This window comes from Falco punctatus (genome assembly GCF_963210335.1).
Source record: "Falco punctatus genome assembly, chromosome: 2".
Taxonomy (NCBI): Eukaryota; Metazoa; Chordata; class Aves; order Falconiformes; family Falconidae; genus Falco; species Falco punctatus.
Genome location: NC_137581.1, coordinates 895123 through 915806, shown reverse-complemented (window position 1 = coordinate 915806; position 20684 = coordinate 895123). Strand labels below are relative to the sequence as shown.

The following is a 20684-nucleotide window of genomic DNA, read 5'->3' as shown; positions in this document are numbered from 1 at the left end:
GTTATTAGAGAAATAATCTGATCGTTAGACTGAATAAAAGATGACTTTATTGAAGAAATAGATGTGGAAATAAAATGTGTGCTACAGAACCTGTGGTGTAGTTGTTCTCCATGGTATGGGTAATACCCTGGTTTATGGACTTTCTTCTTTCTATAATGGCATTGTAATCACTGTTTGCATGGAAAAGTAGGAGAATTAAGAACTGTTAAGATGTTTTAGATAGGTCTAGATATAACATGTGGATAGAAAGTTGGTATCACATTACCCATCACTTTCTGGGGATCTCCAGCAAGCCACTGTTTGCGGGACCATGCTGGTGAGCAAATCTCTTGTACACTGATTTTGCAGCAGACCTTGAGCTAGCTGGGTTTCTGGTATTGCAGGCTGTGGTAACTCTGCATGGAACTCTTTGTGTGAGAAAGACCATCAGTGGAGTCAAATGTATTGATCGTTTTCATATTTCAGTAAGACGCAATTTTGCCTGGGAGGCGCTGGTACTCCAGCGTAACTGGCCGCTATGTAATCTGCAAAACAAGATTGTTTTGGCTCCCTAATATCTATAAACCTTCATTCCAGCGTCCTCGCTGACAGTGATTCATCAACTTTCCACTTACTACTAATACTCATTGGTCTCTTTTCTCACTCACCCATAGCTGGCACCAGAAAACACTCTGATGTCCTTTCAGAAGGCAGTGGAGCAGAAGATATATGGAGTCCAAGCTGATGTTGTACTGAGGTAAGCCAGTGTGCTGGTTGGTCTGAGACTCTCTGGTCTGGGCCGTCCACAATACTGGTGACTCTTCCCTACCTGGCATGGGTCCAGCTGTCACTGCTTTTTCCCTGTTGAAGAGGGCTCTTGTGGTGAATCTGTCTGCTAACTCCTAGCTGCCTCCATTTGGAATGCACAGATACTACCAGTTGTTCCACTGAGATGATGACTGATTAAAGGTAAAGTTGTCCAGATGGGGGAACCTGGATATCTTTGTCATGAAACTAATCTTCGTTTGCAGGAAGACTAATTTATCCTAGAACTGTCTTTGTGGCAGTGAAATGCAGAACCTGGTTTCTAGCCTGGCTTGAAATCGGCTGGCCTTGGGAAGAGACACGGCGGCTTAAATGCTTATGGTTGGACTTGATGATTTTAAAGGTCTTTTCCAACCTTAATGATTCTGTGAATCTAAATGGAATTTTTGCTGGGCTGCCCCCGGCGCAGAGTGCAGAGATCCCAAACCGACTTCACTGCACTGCAAGTCTTCAGGAGGGTTTTTACCAGCCTTGCAAAACTGTCACAAGAACTCAGCAGCCCAGGAAGTAAGCCCTTTCTCCTCCTCCCCTCCCTCCCATGTCACTAACGCTGGGGGAAGAAGGGGCACAGCAATACTGTTGGCTGTCAAAAAGTCCTTCCTTGCAGGCAAATAAATGTTAGGCTGAGTTGACAAGGCCAATTTAGAGGTGGTATAGAGAGGGTTATTTCAGGAACTGTGCTTTTTTGCAGGAGTATGATAATTTTTGAACATTCTCGTTCATTTTCTGAACTTCTTTCGCATTAGTTATATAGATGTGCAAGAGGGCAGAAGTGGCACAAAGGGAGTAGTAATGCTTTATCTTGGTGATCCCTCAGTTTGTTATAAATACAGGAAAGACTCACGGCTGATGTTTTATTTTTCCCCAGCCTCTTTGGAGGTTGGTGTTGATGGAAAGATATTTTTGCCTGGTGGAAGATGGACTTCTGAAGTGTAATTGCTAGGGTCCATTTTTTTCCTTGTATAATTGTTTGAGAGTAAATGATGTAAAATCTAAAGGAATTTCTTCCCACTAGGGAGTGGAAGGTCATTGTGGAAGGATGAAGTATGAGCTGGGATGTGATACAATTCTTGTTCTTTCCAAAACTAGTTAGTTAACTGTTGTGAAGGGAAAACGACTGTCCAGGCTCACCAGATGAGTGCTTGGATCATGTCACTGAACTGGTTGCTTCCCTTAGCACTGGCCAAGGAGAAAGGTGGACTTTTGGGGGGAGGAGAGCTGGAGAAACTCCGAGAGCTTTCGACGTTGCCACTCATCAGCTGTCCCAGAGGAGCACTCCAAGCATCCATAGCTTAAACAATGACCTTGATGGCTCAATTATCTGAGACCCTCTCTAGGAGACCCAAGTGTCTTTACAAAAGGAAGACTCTACTGACCTTCAGACAAAAAAGTGAGCTATCAGTACAGCTGACAGCAACTTTCGGAAGGGTTTGTGGCACAACACCCATTGCTGTCCTTACCCCTTTGAAAGATGCTCTTTGTGCCTGTGGCTGATGGGCCCGCTCCACCTGGGATGTTTCCATGTTCTTCTAGGCACATATCAGCTGTGGGTGGGCTGCTTGGGCATAGGTTCAGACCCACTGCATCCTGCTCCCTGCCCATTACACACCCCAAACTGGTTACCTCGGTTATAAAACCAGCGCTGGTTATACCAGCTTTACTTCAAGCAGCAAGGGCACAGTATCACTGCATGCCCCTCTCTCATCTTCTACTTCCTCCCACATCTCTTCTTCTAACACTCTGATTTCTGTCTCTGAATTACTTTTTCAAACCTGTGCCTGCTAGTACGTTGTGGTTAGCTTTGGGTGGTGCTGAGTGACTCTGTAAGGGGAAGGATTAGAAAGGAGGGAACAAATGGTATGTGCCCCATAGGATTTCTGCACTGTGGTTAAGGCTTAGCAGTATCTGATGATACTCTGCTGAGATGTTAAGACCTGAGCTCCTATCTCCCGTAAACACTCCACACTCTTAATTGTGCAGTTGCTTAGCATCTTTTCTTTTTTTTTAACTGTATTTATTAAAACCCCTTCTGATTGCTGCAGCAGAGCATGGTATTGCTGTGTCAGCGTGTTGCTTTGGATTGGGGGGGGAAGTAGTTGGCACAGTGCAGGCTAGAAATAGCAAATAAAGGTGCCAGTGACCTTTGTGATAAGAGACTTCTGTAAGCAATAGTAAAGCTGAGGCAACATTTGCTCCATCATCTAAAACTGGGTCTTGTTTTCCCTCTAGCTGTGGGGGTGAGTGTTCTGGGTTGTCTCCTGATTCAAATGGGGCTTGTATTTTAATCCCGTCTCATTTCCAGATCTTACCCCAGTCTCCTTTTATGAAGATGGGCTCCCTGCTTTGGAAAAGGTCATTGTAATCAGGCTGGCTGCCCTGGGTTTATCTTGATTTATTAGCGCAGACAACTGTCCCCCTGCCCTTGATAGAAACCAGCACTGCCCTGCACAGTTACCACTGACCCAGTCACAGAAAATCGGGTGGAAGACAGTTTAAAGAGCTTTTTAGGTTTCCCAGTACCATTGTTCTGTAATATCTGGGTGGCTTAAAAAACCACAGGGCATGCATTTGGCTATTCAGTTTCATCTGAGCGGTGGGTTTTCTTTAGGATGCGTGACCTTAACTCACGTGAGCATGGCTGTTTCCTGAAACCAATTTTCAATTGGAAAAATCAATTTCAGAGAAATGTTGGTAGCTTGGAAGCCTTGCATCTTGCTGAAAGGCCATGAATGTTAAGTTCCCATGTAGTCTGAGAGCCTTTGAAAAATCTTACTCGTTTTCTGCTATTAACAATTTGAGAACAGTTTGCGTACAAGGTTTGAAAAACCTCTGACATTTTTGGGAGCTACAGACACTGTGGAAAGCTTTGGTTTGTGTGAGCATTCAGGGTGCGTGTTCCTGTCCAAGCTGTGGGAGTTTGGCACTCTAGAAATTTTTGAGGGGGTGGTGGGAGGAGGGAGGGATGGGTAGGGTTATGTCCACGTATGAATGACTGCAGACACCTTGCAGGCATTGCAGAGGCTTTGTTTTCTGGGTGTATCTCATTTCAAGTGATCTGAGGGAGCTGGGGATGTGCTAAGCTGGTTGAGATCTTCATAATGATTTTGATGTGAAGCCGTGAGAGAGGCTGGAGTGGGAACGGGCGTTTCTCTGGTACTGTGTATGTGGTTATGCACCTCCACGTGTAACGGGGCCTCTGTCTTTGCAGCTATGATGGAGTGCCATTTCTGATGCATGACAAGACACTCAGGAGAACCACAAATGTGGAGGAAGTGTTTCCAGAGCGGGCCTATGAGCACTCCTCCATGTTCAACTGGACTGACCTGGAAAAGCTTAATGCTGGAGAGTGGTTCCTACAGGTGGGTACAGCCATGGAGAGAGTGTCCTGGGGCTGTGACTGTGGGATGAAAGCTCACGACTAAACCTTATTTGAGGTGGACAGGTGTAGATCCATCTCCTTGGTGGAGTGGTCTGAAGTGCAGCTAGGCCAAGTGTTCATGAACCACATTTAGTTTTGTTCTCTACTAAACTCAGACTTGGTCTAAAAGACGTGTTCTCTTCCTGTACCTCTTCTACCACCTGTAAGAAGGGGCCTTAATGCTTGGTTGACACCACAAAGAACTTCAGGAGGGAGGACGTGATTATAAAGAGAACACAAGAGACAGCATGTTATGTGCTGTTCCTTTTTCTTTAATTTACTCTTGGAAACAATTGTCTTATAAAGAAAAAGCAAGAAATTCAGCCTTTAAAGTCTGGAGAGAGCGGGGTGAAATGCTGTGGGATGGACTTGTCCCATCTTTCAGCATGCAGCCAGGTTGCAGGTAGGACTTCTTTTTGCCAAGCTGCTCTCCAGACAGTGGCTGTATTCTGCTTGGAGCGCACTGGTGGTGGTCTGGAAGGAGGACTGCAGCGCTCTGGCACAACCTACGCACTTGAATGCGGTTTGCTGAGGCGTTGCTGCAGTGATGCAAGCTCAGGTACCAGTTTCATATGCCTGCCTGGAGTTCCCTGGGTGCTTGCTTGGTGGAAGCCTGAAACCACCGTAGGCTTCACTGCCGTTCTGAGCTGAGCTGGCCTGTGGAGGTGTGGTGGGGGATGTCCATGTATTACAGCTGTACAGAAACTTCCTTGGCTTGCAGATGTGGTTGTGGGAGTGGGAATGCAGGGAAACTGCTGCTTGCCAGATGAGAAGGGCCAAGGCAGCATCTGGAAGGCTGTTTTTTGGCACGTACTTTGAAGCAGTCATTCCTGAATGCCCTTAAGTCAGGAGACAGTCTCTTCCAACAGCCCCTAGCTCCTCTCTGATCACTTAGTTGTGTCATAGCTGGTCCTTTTTATTTTGGGATCCTGAAGAATCCTTGGTGATTGTGTACACAGTGTGAGAAGGTACCCTTTTAGCTCACTACCTTGGAAACTTACGTGACTGGCCTGTAGCTCTGTTCTTCCTCTGAAAATGGGGTTGACCTGTCCAGCACAGCTTGCTTTCACTAAGGATCTGTGGCCTCCCCTTGGGTAGGGAAACTGAGGCGTGGAGAAACACTTCAGCAAACTGCAAGACTGTCATCAAAATAGCTGTTGGCATGTCCCACTGTGGCCAAGGTGGGATAGAAAAGGGTCTTCAGCTGTACTGGGGAGTCTGGACTTCACGGGATGTAATACAGGGATGTGCTTTGCTTTCAGAATGACCCTTTCTGGACAGCTGGGTCTCTCTCAAAGTCTGACTACTTGGAAGCTGCCAACCAGTCAGTTTGCAAGCTGGCAGATATGCTGGAGGTGGTGAAGGACAACACATCACTCATCCTGAATTTCCAGGACCTGCCATCAGCTCACCCCTACTACAGCACTTATATCAACATCACCCTGGAAACCATCCTGGCATCAGGAATTCGGCAACAGGCTGTGAGTTCTGTGGGGTTGGCGATGTTTCCAAAATTGCCTCCTTGTGGGTTTCCCTAAATCCTTGAGGGTCTCCATTTGGGCATCAATCCTTCAGTGATCCGTTTCGGACACTTGATTTGAAATGCTACCCTATGCCAGGAAGTCATGTTGGGGAGGACTGTGCCACCAGGCTGGTGGCACCAGAGGCTGCAGCTTGGCTAGACCATGCTGTCTTCTCCTTAGATATTGGGATGGAGAACAGCAGAAAAATAGTTGAAATAAGATGTGGGGTTGTGAAGTGGTATTTCTCAGCCAGGTTTTATGGTTACCTATTGAAAATGCATATGGCTGCATCTGTGCTGCTCTGATGCTTTGGTGTAGAATCATAGAATGATTTAAGTTGGAAAAGATCTTTAAGATCATCAAGTCCAAGTACTGACCCAGGACTGCCAAGTCCACCACTAAACCATGTCCCTAAGCATAACATCTACAGGTATTTTAACTACTTCCAAGGATGGTAACTCCCCCGCATCCCTGGGCAGCCTGTTCCAGTGCTTGACAACCCTTTTGGGGAAGACATTTCTCCCACTAGCCAGTCTAAACCTCCCCTGGTGCAACTTGAGGCTGCTTCCCCTTGTCCTGTCACTGGTTCCTTGGGAGAAGAGACCAAACCCACCTCACTGCAGCCTCCTTTCAGATAGTTGTGGAGAGCAAGAAGATCCCACCTGAGCCTCCTTTTCTCTGGACTAAACAACCACAGTTCCCTCAGCTGCTTCTCATAAGACTTACACTCTAGACCCTTACCCAGCTTCCTTGCCCTTCTTCAGGCATGCTTCAGCACCTCAATGTCTGTCTTGTAGATGAGCATCACTGAGTAATTAAACATGGGTTCAAGCAATGCAATGCCCAGTGGTACTGCTGAGATCACCTGGCTGGGTCCAGCCTCTGCACAGCACAAGCCATAAAACTGCCTAGCTTGATTCCTGCATCCACTTTACATCTAGCAGCTCAGCATGTTAATAGTAATTAATTTGACACACTTTCGAAGTGTGGCAGGAACTTGGGGAAAGCCTTGGCCTGGGTTGGAGTAGATATAGCCCTGATAAAAGAAGATTAATAAAACTAGTCTTAGCCATGGGAGCATGAGAGGCTTCTCCACGCATCCTGTCTGTGCTGCCAGTTTTTTAGCTTTATGCCCTTAGTTCTCTTTTTGCCCTGAACTGGGCACAGAGGTCAGGTTTTCAAGAAGCCCTTCTCGTGAGCCTTTGGCCTGATCCCTTTGTGTACCTTCATCCTTTTCACCTCTGAGATGTTGTGCAGTGAAGTCATTTGGGTTTGGGGATAATCCTGGAATATATTAAAGATGTGGGAGGATCTGAGGGTCTCCTAGACAATCTGTATGACAAACAATGTCTCATGTGATTTTGCTTCTGGCTTGGTGCAAACCCGCTGTCTGCAGAGTTGCCTCATGTTACCAGCTTTGCGAACCATCTTTGCCATAGCTGTCCTTGGTCTTGCTCCCTCCGCAGGTGATGTGGCTGCCAGACATGGAGAGGCAGCTGGTCAGACAGATTGCACCAGGTTTCCAGCAGACTTCTGGCCTCAAGCTGGGTGCGGAGCGCATGAGGGAGAAGGGCATCGTGAAGCTCAACCTGCGTTACACCAAGGTCACGAACGAGGATGTCAGGTACAGCTCTGTTTGGACACTGCGTGATAGCCCATGCACTCTGTGGTGGGTGTTCACAGCTCTGTGCACCCTTGTGCCCTGCATGCATCCCTGGCCCAGCAGCATTTCTTCTGATCACCCTAGGCTGTCTTATCAGCACAGAGATATCTTTTTCAGATGGGCTTGCTCTTGAAAGCTTGAGTTGTGCAAGCTTGTCCCTACCCATCACCCAGAATCCAGGCTCTTCCCAGGAGCTGACTCATAACTCTATATGCTAATTCAGTATTTGATGATCCTCTTTGAAACAAACATATTAATTGTCTGATTCTTATTACGCTGACAGCTTTGGGGAAAAAGTGAAGGCTTTTCACACTGAGTACCTGCAAGTGCTGTTTCATCTTCATTAGCAGCTGTCCTTTGCTGCTGTTCATTCACTATAGACTTGCTACCACAGAATTTTGATTTATCTGAAGTCTGGATATACTTTCAGAAATTCCTCTTTGCAAAGAATTCGCCCATTTCATTACTGTCTTGTGTCAGGTATTTGGACTCATCAGGTCTTCTGTTTGAGAATGCCACGGCATGGAATTTCTCTCCTGCTTGAGCCTGTATTTGAACCGTTCCGCGTGGTAGCTCCCAGCTTACGGGTTTACAGAAGAAAAATATGTCCAAAGGAGTGGTCTTACTGTATGTTGGGGCTGGATGTAGGGAAAAGCTGAGCCTGCAGCTTTTTGAGAGCGTGGTCCTATTTAGTGTAGTGCATTGGTGTCTTTCCGTGGCTGCCAGCAATTGGTCTAGTTGTTCACCCTTAAAACCAAGCCTGTGCTTTACCTGCAGGATAATTTCTGCCTGGTTTTCCCCGCTACTTACATCCTCTATCTCCTGGAGAGGACCATATGCCAACTCCCTCAACTGTAACAGCTCATCAGCCCCAATGAGACATCAATCCCACCTCAGCTGTCTCCAAAGTCAGACCTGCCACCGGAGTGTTTCTCGAACGCTGAAGGCCTTGTGGTGCCCAGTTAAATGTTGCTGCGGTCCTGCAGCATGAGCTGGAGCAGGCTCAGTAGGCCCTGGTTTAACACAGTTCTATCAATCCCCCCAAAATGTGCATCTGCGTGTAACATTACCGCAGCCACCTCTGCCCTTGAGAATCCCTTAGCCTTTATAGCAACTCGATCACATTGTGAGCTTTGAGATGTCCGCAACTTTTACAGTGGCTTTCCACCCCAGAGTGCTTTGCCGATATTGAATCGCAAGGATTAATCTCTGTGCTGCCCATGCAAGGGAGATTAGTGATGCTTCTGCTTCATAGATAAGGAAACAGAGCAATTTATGCCAATCGTATGGGCACAGGGAGTCCACTGTCAGTGCTCAGTTTGCTGCTGACAGCTCCTGTACCCAAGCTTGCAGTTTTAGCTTCTTGGAAGATGACCTCAAGAGAATGGAAGCTGTAACTGTGCAACTATCTGTAAAATAAGGGTATGGAAGTTGTTGAAATTGATGTTGGAAATGAATCTGTTGGGTTTTTAATTAAGCAGTTTACCTATGAAGGGTTACAAGCATCTGAGTCTGATATTAATTTTATGTGGCTGTGACAAGGCAATTGTTACAAAAATGTGCTATGTCCATCATTCATGTGGAGGTATCTGAGGGGGTCTGTGGCCTGGCTTGGATAGCATTGAAGAGGTGAAGAAAGCTTTCTGGTTCAAACCATTTGATTACAATGCCCTTGGGTCGCTTCTGAAGTAACTGTGCCCTGTTAAAAAAACCCCAAACTTTCATGCAATTCAAACCCAGTAAATTTAGCTGTGATTACAGAAGTGACTGATGGCAAGAGCTCTCCTCTTGGAGATGAGGGTCTGATGTTTGCTGGGAGACTCATATCTCACCCTGTCTGTCTGCTGGCAGGGACTACACCATGGCGAACTTGAGTGTGAATCTCTACACTGTGAATGAGCCCTGGCTATACTCCATCCTGTGGTGCGCTGGCATCCAGTCGGTCACCTCCGACAGCTCCCACGTCCTTCGCAAGGTGCCTTTTCCCATCTGGCTGATGGTAAGCACGATGCCTGGGAAGGTGCTGTGAACCCCTGGAAGGAGGGGATGCAGTGGAGGGGTGCAGAGGTGGCCACTGGCCACTGCAGCCATATGGCTAGTGGTTTTCTCCAGGAAGCTTTTGTTGGGTTCAACGTGCTATTGGGCTTGAGGTTTTTCCCCCTCTGTATGCCTAAGCCCTGAGCTGCTAACAGATCAATGATCCTCTTGCATAATCCCTTCCTTCAGATCGCCTCATCTCTCCCCACACAGGGTTTGGGTTGGATCCTTGGAGATTGCATTGCATGCCCCATTTAACCCACATGATATTTTCCATTTTCATCTGATGGAAAAACATCTTTCCAGACCTGCTGAGCAGCTCTTAGAGTTGCGGGAGAAGCAGGCTCATAGGTGAACCAGCAGCCTGGCTCCTGTGTGTTGGCCAGGCTGCAAAACTAGCTTTTTGCCTGTTTTTAATACCACATGAGGACAAGTTTTACTTCTGGCTACTGCATTGTTGGACAAGAAACCAGAGACCTCTTTTCTGTCATGTAGCCAGTAAATGCTCTAAAAACGCCCCTAACACTTTGAATCTCTGAACCAAACAGAAATATTCACGTTGGATTGGAGGGAAAATGATGAAATAGTTGCATCAAAGTATTCCCCAAACAAGATCTCAGCTGCGGAGGTGTAAGTGCATGTGGTGGAGGGGCTATTTTCTGATGACGGATCCTGTTGGGGGGTAGGACAGGAGGCAGCTGTTCTACCTGCTGCTCTGGCAGATCTGCTCAGCAAAGGGGAGAACAAGATAAGCGCAAAGAGAATTTGATGGTAATGAGCTACCTGCATCTGTAGCTGGAGATGGGACCTCAAGAATACTGCCTAGATGGATGAATGTCTATGCATGATGTCCTTAGCTTAACCTACTGCTTGTGTCTGACCACACAAATCCACGCTGGTGTGTGCTGAAGCTGGAGAATTGGAAATAGTTTTATAAAGACTGAATCTGTTGGCAGAAGATATTATCATCGTCTGGGCTGTGCTGCTGCAAACATCTGTTCTCCACTACAGCTGTCAGGAGTTGCGGGCACATCACTGGCAGCTTTTTACTCCAAAACCCTCTTTGCTGATACTTGGAGCTCTCCTCCAAGAGCTTTCCCATCTGCTGGGTTTCCAACTCAGCCTTCTGCTGCAGGTGCACAGTCTTACATTACTGGCAGCATAAAAATCCCCCGATTTCCAGCATATTGAAGTGCCTGAGTGATGTAATCTAAATAGCTTTGCTGCCTGAGCCCCTCCACCACATGGCTTGGGAGCTGGAGTGAAACAGTTGTTTCTGCCAGGCTTTGGCTGCCCAGTGCCCTCAGGGGCTTCGCTGGGCTTTATCGCCAGCTGAACAGCACAAACCATTTCTGCTTCATTCACTCGGGGCGATTTGCAATTGCAAAAATACATTTAACTTGTGTTTCAGTGAAATAAAAAGTAAAACAAAGAAGAAAAAGTGACAATGTCTTTCCCCTCTACTCTTGATGGAAAGCTGTTGGTAAGAAAAGAGGCCACCAGACGTGGCATAAAGGAGGAGTTTGAAAAGCTTGAGCTGCAGTTCAGCCCCTAGTTTGATGCCCTTAAAGCAGAGGCCTGGTATGGGATCCTGGTCTGCATTTCTGGGAGTCGTTGTCAGAGCCAGGGGTTGAGCTGCTCTCTGCCTAGTTACGCTGAATTGATGAAAGGTTTGATGGTCTGTTAATGTGAGGATTTCAGGAATAGGACTTATACTGGGTAAAATTTCTAAAAAACCCAAAGTAATCTGACTGAAACAGCCCTGCCTTTAAAAAAAAAAAAAAAAAAAAAAAAAAAAAAAAAAAGGAAGGAACTGCAGGTGAAATATAGCAAATTCCTGAGCTTGCGGATGGAGCAGAATAGCAAGTTGTCTCCTTAAGAGATGTTTGCTGACCCATGCTCCCTCCTCTGCAGTGCTGAGGAGGCATCAGTTTGCTGAGTCGTCTTAGTATTGATGTGTGGGGTGCATGTCTTTGGAAAAAATCCAGTTTTTCCCTTTTAATCAACTTGAAATTCCATTTTTGTCACTTATAAAACCTTGATTTGGTACCAAAAACTTCTAGCTTTGAGCTTTCTGCAGGACTTGGGGCCGGGAGGGGAGGGGAATAAAATATATCTATATGTAATGCCTGTAATCAGATGCTGGAGTTTGCCCAGAAAGCTGTGTTCATGTCTACCTATTGCTTGGGGTATATCATAAGAAATGCAACTTTTGCACTCGAGGAAAATCTGTGGTTTGGGTTCTTCAGTTGTGAAATACCAACAGTTGCATAAATGAAAAATTTAGATCTGTAGATTTTCTTCTAATTTAGAAGACTCTTGAGTTCTCATTCAAAGTAGTTATGATGGCGCTCTCCCGCCAAGAAAATGGGAAACATGTTTTGTGTGTCTTCGCCTTAATAGATGCAGCAAACATAACATTCAGTGTCACTCTTCTGTAATTAAGCTGGGAAGTAACGAGAATTAAATCTCAATCAGAAGCATTGACTAATTACAGCATTACCCTGCTAATTCTAGGGCACACTTTCACAGGATAAAGTCAGAGAGACAAAGATTCACTGAGCAGAAAAATAAGTTGATCTTTTCTGGGAGACAGAGGTAGCAGAGCTGGTGGCTCCCAACAGGTTTTATCCGTGTCACACTACCGTTGCGTGAACTCATCCGTATGCATTACGTACTCTCTTTCTCTAATGAAATATTACTTGTGTGCATTAACGATGGTGGTTCTGATGGATCTGCCTGGTATGAAATCAACAATTTCTTCCTGGCTGGGACTAGTCCAGGTTTGGGATAGGAGAAATTCTTTAGCATCACTGGTGGCTCTCCTGGGTCAGTGCTTTCTGAGCATCAGAGTTGATCATTATCGCTTCACTTTGTTGTCTTTCCTGGGCAGCACAGAAAACAATGTGAAATAGTGTACTTCTGTGCTTGGTTCAGACTACGAGTTCAGCTGGGTTTAGCTGGTGCGATGGTCACAGCTGCTTAGACGGGAAAATAGAGCCAGAGCTACCAGTGCCTGAAAGGACAGAAATTGAGAAGTATATGCTTATAGCATGGGGACTGTGCAGAACAGCCAATATTAGCACTCAAAACGGACTCCGCATGTCTCGTGCAATGTGTATACATTTCTTTGTTTTCCCACAGACTTGGGTTTCTAAACACCATCTTACCCTCACCTCGGGGTACAGCTGAGAGAGAAAACTTTCAGCACACAGAGCTCTGAAAAAATGTCAGCACGCAAAAGGAGGGAGAGTTTAAAATTGTTCCTGTTTGCAGTTTTTCATGATAACATCATTTTGGATTACAGGCTAGCATTAGAAATGTCATAAACGTTGTGATTTATGCGTGACCCCTGCAGTTCTGTGCTTTTCTTTCTGCCCTGGTGGTCACTTTAGCAATGTGTGATCTCTCTGTGGTTGTACAAACCAGAAGGTTTAAGGTCTGCTTCTGTTTTTTGTCTTCCAGCCTCCAGATGAGTACCACCTAATCTGGATCACGTCTGATCTCATTTCATTTATCGTAATTGTAGGAGTTTTTATATTCCAGAAGTAAGTAGCATTGTTACAGCTCGAGTCTCGTGTATCTGTGATGTGTGTTCTTATTCAGAGCATGGGGTGGAGATGGGAGAGAGGAACACCATGCTCCTCAGATGCTTGGATTGCAATAGCAGGGAAACTGTTTATTAAAACTCCTTACAAAGACTGCAAACAATAATTCCACTTTTGAGATGTGACAGTGAATTGGATATGCAGTCACTACTTTTTAAGAAGAATGAGAGATGTCAAAATAGTAGCGATAGATGCCTTGCTCCGCTCATAAATGTGTGTGGGAGAGAAACTGTAAATGCTTTAGGGAAATGGACATTGAGAAAGAGGTTGAAGTGCTTTAAAGGAAGAAGAGATGTTTTGAGATTCCACCATTAGAGTCTTCAAAAAGAACTTCTTAAATAGTTTGTTCCCATTTGGATGAAGAAATAGAAATACTATGATTTTGCAAATCACATCAGTTGCTTAGTTTGATGCATAGAGAAAGTATCTCCATTTTCCAAAGAAAAAGGGAGAGCAAGGATTTGATGAGTGCATGGCAGAACCCTCTGTTAGCCAGGGTCACTGAAAACAAATGTGGAGCATAAAACCTAGGAGCAGAGCAAGTTCAGACACTGAGCACTGATAAATCAGGAGGAGGTAAATCAACTTCCTAATGGCACAGTTGGCCAAGCTACCCTCCTCCTGATTATACCAGAGGAAACCATGGTGTCTTCCCAGTGATGTGCCTTTTCTTCTAGGAGGTGTTTTAGCTGTCAGTGGTGACAGTGTAATAACACTCTCTGGCAAAAAGCATGAGCTCAGAGAGATGCGCTCTCTCCCGCGAGAAGTAGCAGCCTTCTCCTGGGAAAATGTGTCATTGGCTCTGTAATCTCATCTGCTTTGGCATGCACAAATGACTGTCCTAGAGACATGAAGGGACCTACATTTTCCTTCTTAATATCCAAAATGCCTTCGCATTAGAAGCAGCAATTTAATTTGCTTCAGCCTCATGAGCTAGTGATTTTGCTGTTGTCTTGTCCCAGATCATCTGCTTGCAGTAATCTCTTTTGCTCCCCTGGGTGCATAATTACCCAGGTATTTTTGCTGTGTTACAGTAGGCTATTGCTCCTGCCAGCACTTGTTATGGATTTGACTTCAGGCAACATATCGGGTTCGTTTATCATTGTGTCTAAATTCATGACTTGCACAGTCCCACACTGGTAAATCTGTGCCCAGTGGGTCCCCAGTTCCAGCATGTGATAATGGAGTGGGCAGCAGATTGGATCTCCTCTCAGATTGGTTTTCCTAACAGTTAATGAAACCACTGACCAAGATGAGATCAATATTTTTTTTTTGAGAAATCTTATCTGAATTGTGGGTGATCAAACCAGAAGGGCATTGTTGCTGTTGTTGTCTGGAAGCTTCCTCCACTCGCTCAGATTTGTCAGTTGGTTTAGTAAGAGATGTCCCTGCTCTTCAGACCCTGTATTTCTCTGTCAGATACAGAAATAGACGGAGGGGTCTGGAGGCAGGGATTGACCTCTCTGAACAGCAGAATTTGAAGGCCAAGTTAATGAGATAGTTGCAGTCTTCTGCGTCATCTCCTCAGGTCAGTTTTAGAAGGCTTTCCTGAATCAGGCCCAGGAGACCACAGCTGAAGAAATTCAACTGACTCAACCTGCAGAACGGGAGCGCTAGGTCCCAGAGCACAGAGAAATGATGTGTGCTTGGAGAGAGGGAGAAGTCACAGCTATGTGGACTCTGCAACAGCTGGACTCTTCCTCTCTGCACAGATTGAATTTGTTCCACTTTGGAAGAGGTTTGATGGAGTAGGGCAAGAGGAAGCAGGATAAGGCAGGAAAGCAGTATTGCAGGATTTCTCTTCTACCCTCTGTGTAAGTGTGATACAGGTGAGAAGAGCTGGAAACAGCCACCAGCTTTCCTCAGGGTCCACCAACCTGAAGCACTAAGCTCCCGGCTCAGCCTCTGGACTTGACGTAGAAAGGCAGTTGCTCAGAGAGGTCTGTCTGTGTGGGGTCCGTTGTAGCAGGGCCAAATGTCATCTTTTGGATCTCTCCCTTGAGACAACTCAACCCCAAGTCAGTAAAAGGAAGAAGGAGAAACTCTAGTACCAGAGGTTGGACTTTGTGCAGCAAATGCTCTTCCAAGAGCCTTGTGCTGGAGAGACCCATTTCCCTGCTGTTCCAGTTTCTCCACCACATGAAAGAATTGATAGCAACATTGAAGATATATAAAAAACAAATCACGGCACAATTGCCCAACTACTACCTGCTGATGTGATTCAGCTTCAGGATAGCGGGCTTTGCGTTTGGCCCTCAGTTTGGGGGTGTGTGGTGGTGGTGGTGTGTTGGGTTTTTGGTTTTGTTGTTTTGGGGTTTTTTTTGGGGGGGGCACAGTGGTGGGGTGCTGTTGTTTTTTGGGTCAGTGTGTCCCCCCTCAAGTCTTTTTTGGGGCAAAACAGCTGCTTCCTTCATGCAAGGATGAGGGGGGGTGGGAACAGAGCCACCGCTTCGATGTGCTCGTCCTCTCTCCTACGCGTGGCTTGTCTCTCCTCCTTACCCGCGGGTAGGGATTGCTCCTGCTATTCTGCTTCAGCCCTGGTGACAGGATCGTGGCAGCCTCTCTCCGGAGGGGAGTACCAACTGTAATGACTTCTAACTGATCTTTTTTTGCCTCTTTGCCTTGTTTATTTTCTTACTGCTCTGACTGTTGTGCATGTTCCTCCTCTTTCTCTCTCTGCTGCATTCTGGCATCTCACAGCTATCACATGATCAGGTAATTCTGGTGCTTTCCTCCTCTTTCTCTTTTTTTCATTCAACCTTGCTTTCTCTCTTTCTTTTGCCCTCTCTGCTATGGCTTCACTGCAGATGGACAGGGCAGGATACAGCTTTTCATGATACTTTCAACATCTGGCTTCACAGAGGGACCATCAGGGTCAGAACATTGCATAGGCCATAGCCATGAGCACCATGGAAGTCTGATGCTGCAGCCAGTGGATGTTCTGAAAGCATCCTGACCTTCTGTTACAATGATCTAAGTCGCTGCTTTTTAAAACAGCCCTATTCTGAGGTCCTGCAGCATGCTGTAATTGGGAAGTTTCCAGTGAATGTAATGCCTTCTCTATGGAAATAATTCCATGCAAAATACCCTCTTCCTTCCTGCATTTACCAGAAGGTTTTGAGACCAACCTCTTCTGAATTGGCCAGTTCTAAAGAAAATAAGGTAACCTGTTCAGCTATATAAATAGTGCTTCTCTAGCCCTGGGAATGGATTAATAAGGCCAGTAGCTGGAAAGGTTTGGCTCAACAATTGCTGCACTTGGAGCTGGGGATCCTTCAGGAGTCTTGTCGCAGTTGCAGCACTGTGAAACTGAAAATGCAATGTGAAAAGAAATAGCGCTGCACCCAGGACGGGTATGAGCCTAGGATGCTGGATTTGAAGTGCTATCAATTGGAAACCCAGATTTCTCCTTGTATTGGCTGGCTGCTCACCCATCGTTTTCACCCGTTTGGAGGGAAGCGCTGTTGCTTTTCTGCAGTAAAGCCTTCGCCGTGTCCGTACTCGGACCAAAGTCTTTGCGTGCCTTTCTCCATTCCTTCAGTTGTGTGCCATAGGGTAGTGTTTCTGAGGACCTGGCTGCTTCCTATCTGTGATTATCTGCCCCTCTGCCTACCTACCCCCTCAAGGGTCAGGGTTGGCCACCTGCCAGTGTTGCCTGCTCCATGAGGTCTCTCGGACTTGGGGTGTTACGTCCCTGCGGCATCTCCCCAAAGCAGGACCTGGCTATGGGGCTGGGCAGAGCCCTTCTGTGGGTGCAGGGAGGTTGGGTGTTTTCCTCTTCTTGCCTGCCCTTTGCTCCCTGGCCCATGGATAAGGAGAAGACTGGCACGGAGGTGGACAGGCTTTTGGCAAGAGCAGTTGCAGGATGGGGACTCTGGTTGCAGCTGGCTTGGCTCTTTGCTCGCTCCCATCTTATCACCTCAGTGCCAATCAACCTTGTTTTCTTCCTGACCTGTCCCTCTCCCACCCCCTTTCCCTGCCATTTAGCATCTGCCCTCCAAACCAAGGGTCTGGTCGTGGCCCTAACATGGTGTATGCTGTCTCTGTGTTGTTGTCCCAGTATTTTTTAGTCTGTTCCCACCCTGTGTCCGTCTGGTCTGCTTTGATGCCAACCTCCCAGAACAAGACCTACCTGCTGTCTGTCTGGCCTTTTTGCACGCTGCTGTCCTAAACGTGGTCGATCACAACAGAGTCCAAGGGGGTAGGAGAGGTGCTATTTTCTTTTAAACAAGCTTTCTGGAGGCCAAAAGGCTACTGAGCACAGCAGAGAGTATTTCATATGGTATCGATTGGAGTTGTATTGTGGTTAAATGTACTGGTGGCTCTTCTAAGAGAGGGTATTTTGAAGTACCTCTGAAAAATGGGGTTACCCTCTCCTAGCTAGTTTAATTGGAGTAATGCACCCCTGTGACAACAGTCACTTGCCCCTTGTGCATATTTAACCACGCTGGGTTTGACTGCAGCCACCATGGGACAGGGAGAGCAGAGAGCAGTGCTTTTTCTTCTTGGCAGGAGGAGAAAAGCCCTTGGTCCCTGCACCCCTTTGAGGCTGGGCTGTCCATGCCTCGGAATGGCCCGTGCCCTCCATGGGATGTCTAGGACCTATGGGCAAGAGATCATCCTGCCTTTTGGCCACACAGCCCAGCCTGATGCTGAAAATCCTGATGGTGTGGGCAAAGACAAGACTCATCGTAGCAATATGTTTTGGTCCTGATTATAATTTATCGGAGGGTCTTTTTCTGTGAGATCCTGTGCGCTCGCAACCATGTTGACCTTAGTGGGATCTGCCTGCAGGGGCCACAAAGGGCAAAAATGGGGGTCTTCCATCAGGGTGGCTCAGCTTAGATGATGATGATGATAGAAAAAAATAATTTTTTAAAATATTTTTAATATACTTTAATATTAGTCTTTGTCTCCTTGTACTTTCTCTGTCTTGTTTCTGTCCATGGATCTGTGCGTTGTGTTGTGGTGCCATCCCACCCCTTTTCTCTGTAGCAGAGCATCTGCCTTCATCCACACCCTGGTCAAAGCCTCTGGTGCAGTGTCACCTACTGGGATTTGGGAAGGGGATGGAAACCCCATGGAATCAATAGCAGCTAGCTTTTCCTGGGAAAAATTGCAGAACCTGTTTTGTGGATGTTGCTTTTTCAGGCTGATTTGTGGACCCAGGCTGGAGATGTGTGGGGCTCCTCAAATCCTCTGCTCCTGGGTAGGGGCCTAGAAATTTAAGAGAAGGTGGTTGCCACCTTCTAAAAAAATGATTTAAAAAAAAACTCACCTTCTCTTGTGTGGGTGAGCCACTAGATGGTGCCAGAAGATCAGTAATCCCAGAAGCCACCCGAAATCCCTGCTGTTTCTCCTTCAGAAATGGCCTTGTATCATCCCTGGCTCTGGCAGGGAGAATGGCATTATCCTTGAAAGCCTTCCTCAGCGGTCAGGAGGTAGGACAAATTGGTGGGGTGTGGGCTATGAAAGCCTGGCCTGAACAGCATCCCTTTGCAATGGGATTTGGGGTATGGCTGCTTTCTCTGAGGCCACCAAGCCCTGTTTTCCCCTATTGCAGCAGCAGCCCGCTTCCCTTCCTGATGCCAGCAGCTCTGCAGCTGAGGATCTGCTACAAGGGTGCTCTCAGGCTGAAAACAGCCTTAAAAGCAAAATCTCCCTTGAACTTGCTCCCGTTGCTTATTACTAACATCAGTAATTTTCTTTACATGTGTTCAGTAATGAGAATAAGAGTCTGGCTAATTTAAAGTCAAGCCAAGTTCCCATCAGCTTCATACTGTTCATGTGGTAGAAGCTTCTGGTGAACACTTGAGCTTCATCAAAGCTTAAAAAGTGGAGGATGTGTATGTAAATATTCTGAAGTAAAGACCTGGCATTTGGGGAGGGAAGTGCACAGGGAGAAATTACATTTAAGGGCGCTGTATGTGACAGCCACCTGCATGGGGACTGCTTGCACTTTTCTGCAGAGCAGCTCATGGCAGTGGCTTCACTGTGTCTCAGGCTTGAGAACTGGAGTTGTCTTTGAGCTCTCTTCTCCCACAAACGTGAGCATGTCACTCGGTGAGGAAAAGATGGTTTCTTTACTTGGCTTGGCCTCTTGTTCTGTTCCCTTTTCCAACCCTAAAAGTCAAAACAGCCCTGTCTCCTTTGGGCAGCTGAATAGCTGATGTGATAGAGAAGGATTTGGGACATCTGCAATCCTTGTTGGAATTAGTGGAATTAGGATGCTCAAGGTGGTCAAAGATGACCTGCTTGTATGTCTGTACCCCTCTGAGATAACATGCTCATCTCTAAACATTCTCCTACCATTCAGGGTTGTGCAGATGCAAGGGAGCAAAGGTGTTGAGGGTCTCTGGGACTTGTTCGTCTCCACATTGTTGTGGCTGCTTGGATTGAGGATGCTGCCGTGGTAGGAGAGACCAACCCCTAATACCTCCTTTTTGTCTTGCAGGTGGCGCCTAGGAAGCATCAGAACCTACAACCCAGAGCAGATCATGCTCAGCGCTGCTGTCCGCCGGTCCAGTCGGGATGTCAAGATCATGAAGGAGAAGCTGATCTTCTCAGGTACAGATGGGGCTGGCCGGTCAGAGCCGTTTATGCCATCCCTCAGCTGTCACCCTGCTCTCTTCTGATGGAGGAGGTTGTATCGATATAGCTGTCATCTCCTGCTGGTGGGACAGGGAAAGGGTGACTGGGCTGACCCTGCTGCACTGAACCACTTGTGGAATAGGGTCATGGTTTATCCGTCCCAAACTGTTGCAGGTCTGAGCATGGATTTGCTCAGAAATCCTGCATTTAACTTCCCAAGTTATGCCACGCAGCTCTCATACTGTCCCACATCTTCTCTGCTCTCAATTGTCAACAGTGTGTCAAAAGCTATAAACCCCTTTGAAGTAATGGAGTAAGTCACTGAAAATAGTGGTGATGAGTTTGGGGTAAACCTGGAATCCAGTGGCACTATAGATAGGTTGAGGGGTTCCTGACACCCTTGTGCTCTTCCCAGAGGATTTGTGCTGGAACGCGCTGGCAACGTGTCCATCTCGCCCCACCGCTAAGAAAGATTTCAGAAACGTGTACAAAGAGGGAAGCATTTAGCTTTAAAAGAGTAAAGTTGGTGCATGAAGCTGGAAAACTTACGTTTGAAGGAATGTGAATATAACCTCCCCTTGAGCTTTGTTATGGGTTTTCTTTCTCTGTATTTACTGTCTAGAGACTTGTAGCGGGGTCAGGGTTTATTGTACTGGGTGCACACACAGAGCAAAATGATGACTCCTGCTTCAAAGAGCTCATTGTGTGACATGCAGGCCTGATTCTGCCCTCTAGAGATGGTTGAAAATGAGGTGTAAATCAAGGGAGTCCAGAGAGGGAAAGCAATTGGTCACAGCAGAATTAAGCCTCCCCAACTATTCTAGACATAAAATATCCTCAGAGACAGGGAACGCATATTAAAGTTTTGTGCCTCTGAAACAATTTTTTTTTTTTTGCTTAGGGAGGGTGTTTACAATTAGAACACTGGTGGTTGCACATTTTTTCCCAGTGAAACCAGTGACTATAAGAGTCTACCCTTTTCCAGAATGGCCATGTGGGTAGAGATTACGTTTGAGTGTTTTGCTCCCTTTTCTCACAGG

General features: G+C 46.5%; 2 protein-coding genes across 5 annotated transcripts in view; both read left to right on the top strand.

Annotated features, from left to right (window-relative positions):
- KLHL35 (kelch like family member 35) overlaps positions 1 to 20684 on the top strand; it is a 142507-nt gene that overhangs the window by 105756 nt on the left and 16067 nt on the right. The gene's annotated exons all lie outside the window — the stretch shown is intronic.
- GDPD5 (glycerophosphodiester phosphodiesterase domain containing 5) overlaps positions 1 to 20684 on the top strand; it is a 173019-nt gene that overhangs the window by 151578 nt on the left and 757 nt on the right. For 3 of the 4 annotated variants that reach the window (XM_080374918.1, XM_080374920.1, XM_080374919.1), the window contains 8 exons: positions 654 to 736; positions 4013 to 4163; positions 5485 to 5703; positions 7212 to 7369; positions 9260 to 9407; positions 12911 to 12993; positions 15754 to 15768; positions 19508 to 19620. In XM_080374918.1, the coding sequence (XP_080231044.1) occupies positions 654 to 736; positions 4013 to 4163; positions 5485 to 5703; positions 7212 to 7369; positions 9260 to 9407; positions 12911 to 12993; positions 15754 to 15768; positions 19508 to 19620 (970 nt within the window). The remainder of the gene's footprint in view (positions 1 to 653; positions 737 to 4012; positions 4164 to 5484; positions 5704 to 7211; positions 7370 to 9259; positions 9408 to 12910; positions 12994 to 15753; positions 15769 to 19507; positions 19621 to 20684) is intronic. The other variant, XM_080374921.1, reaches the window with a different exon arrangement.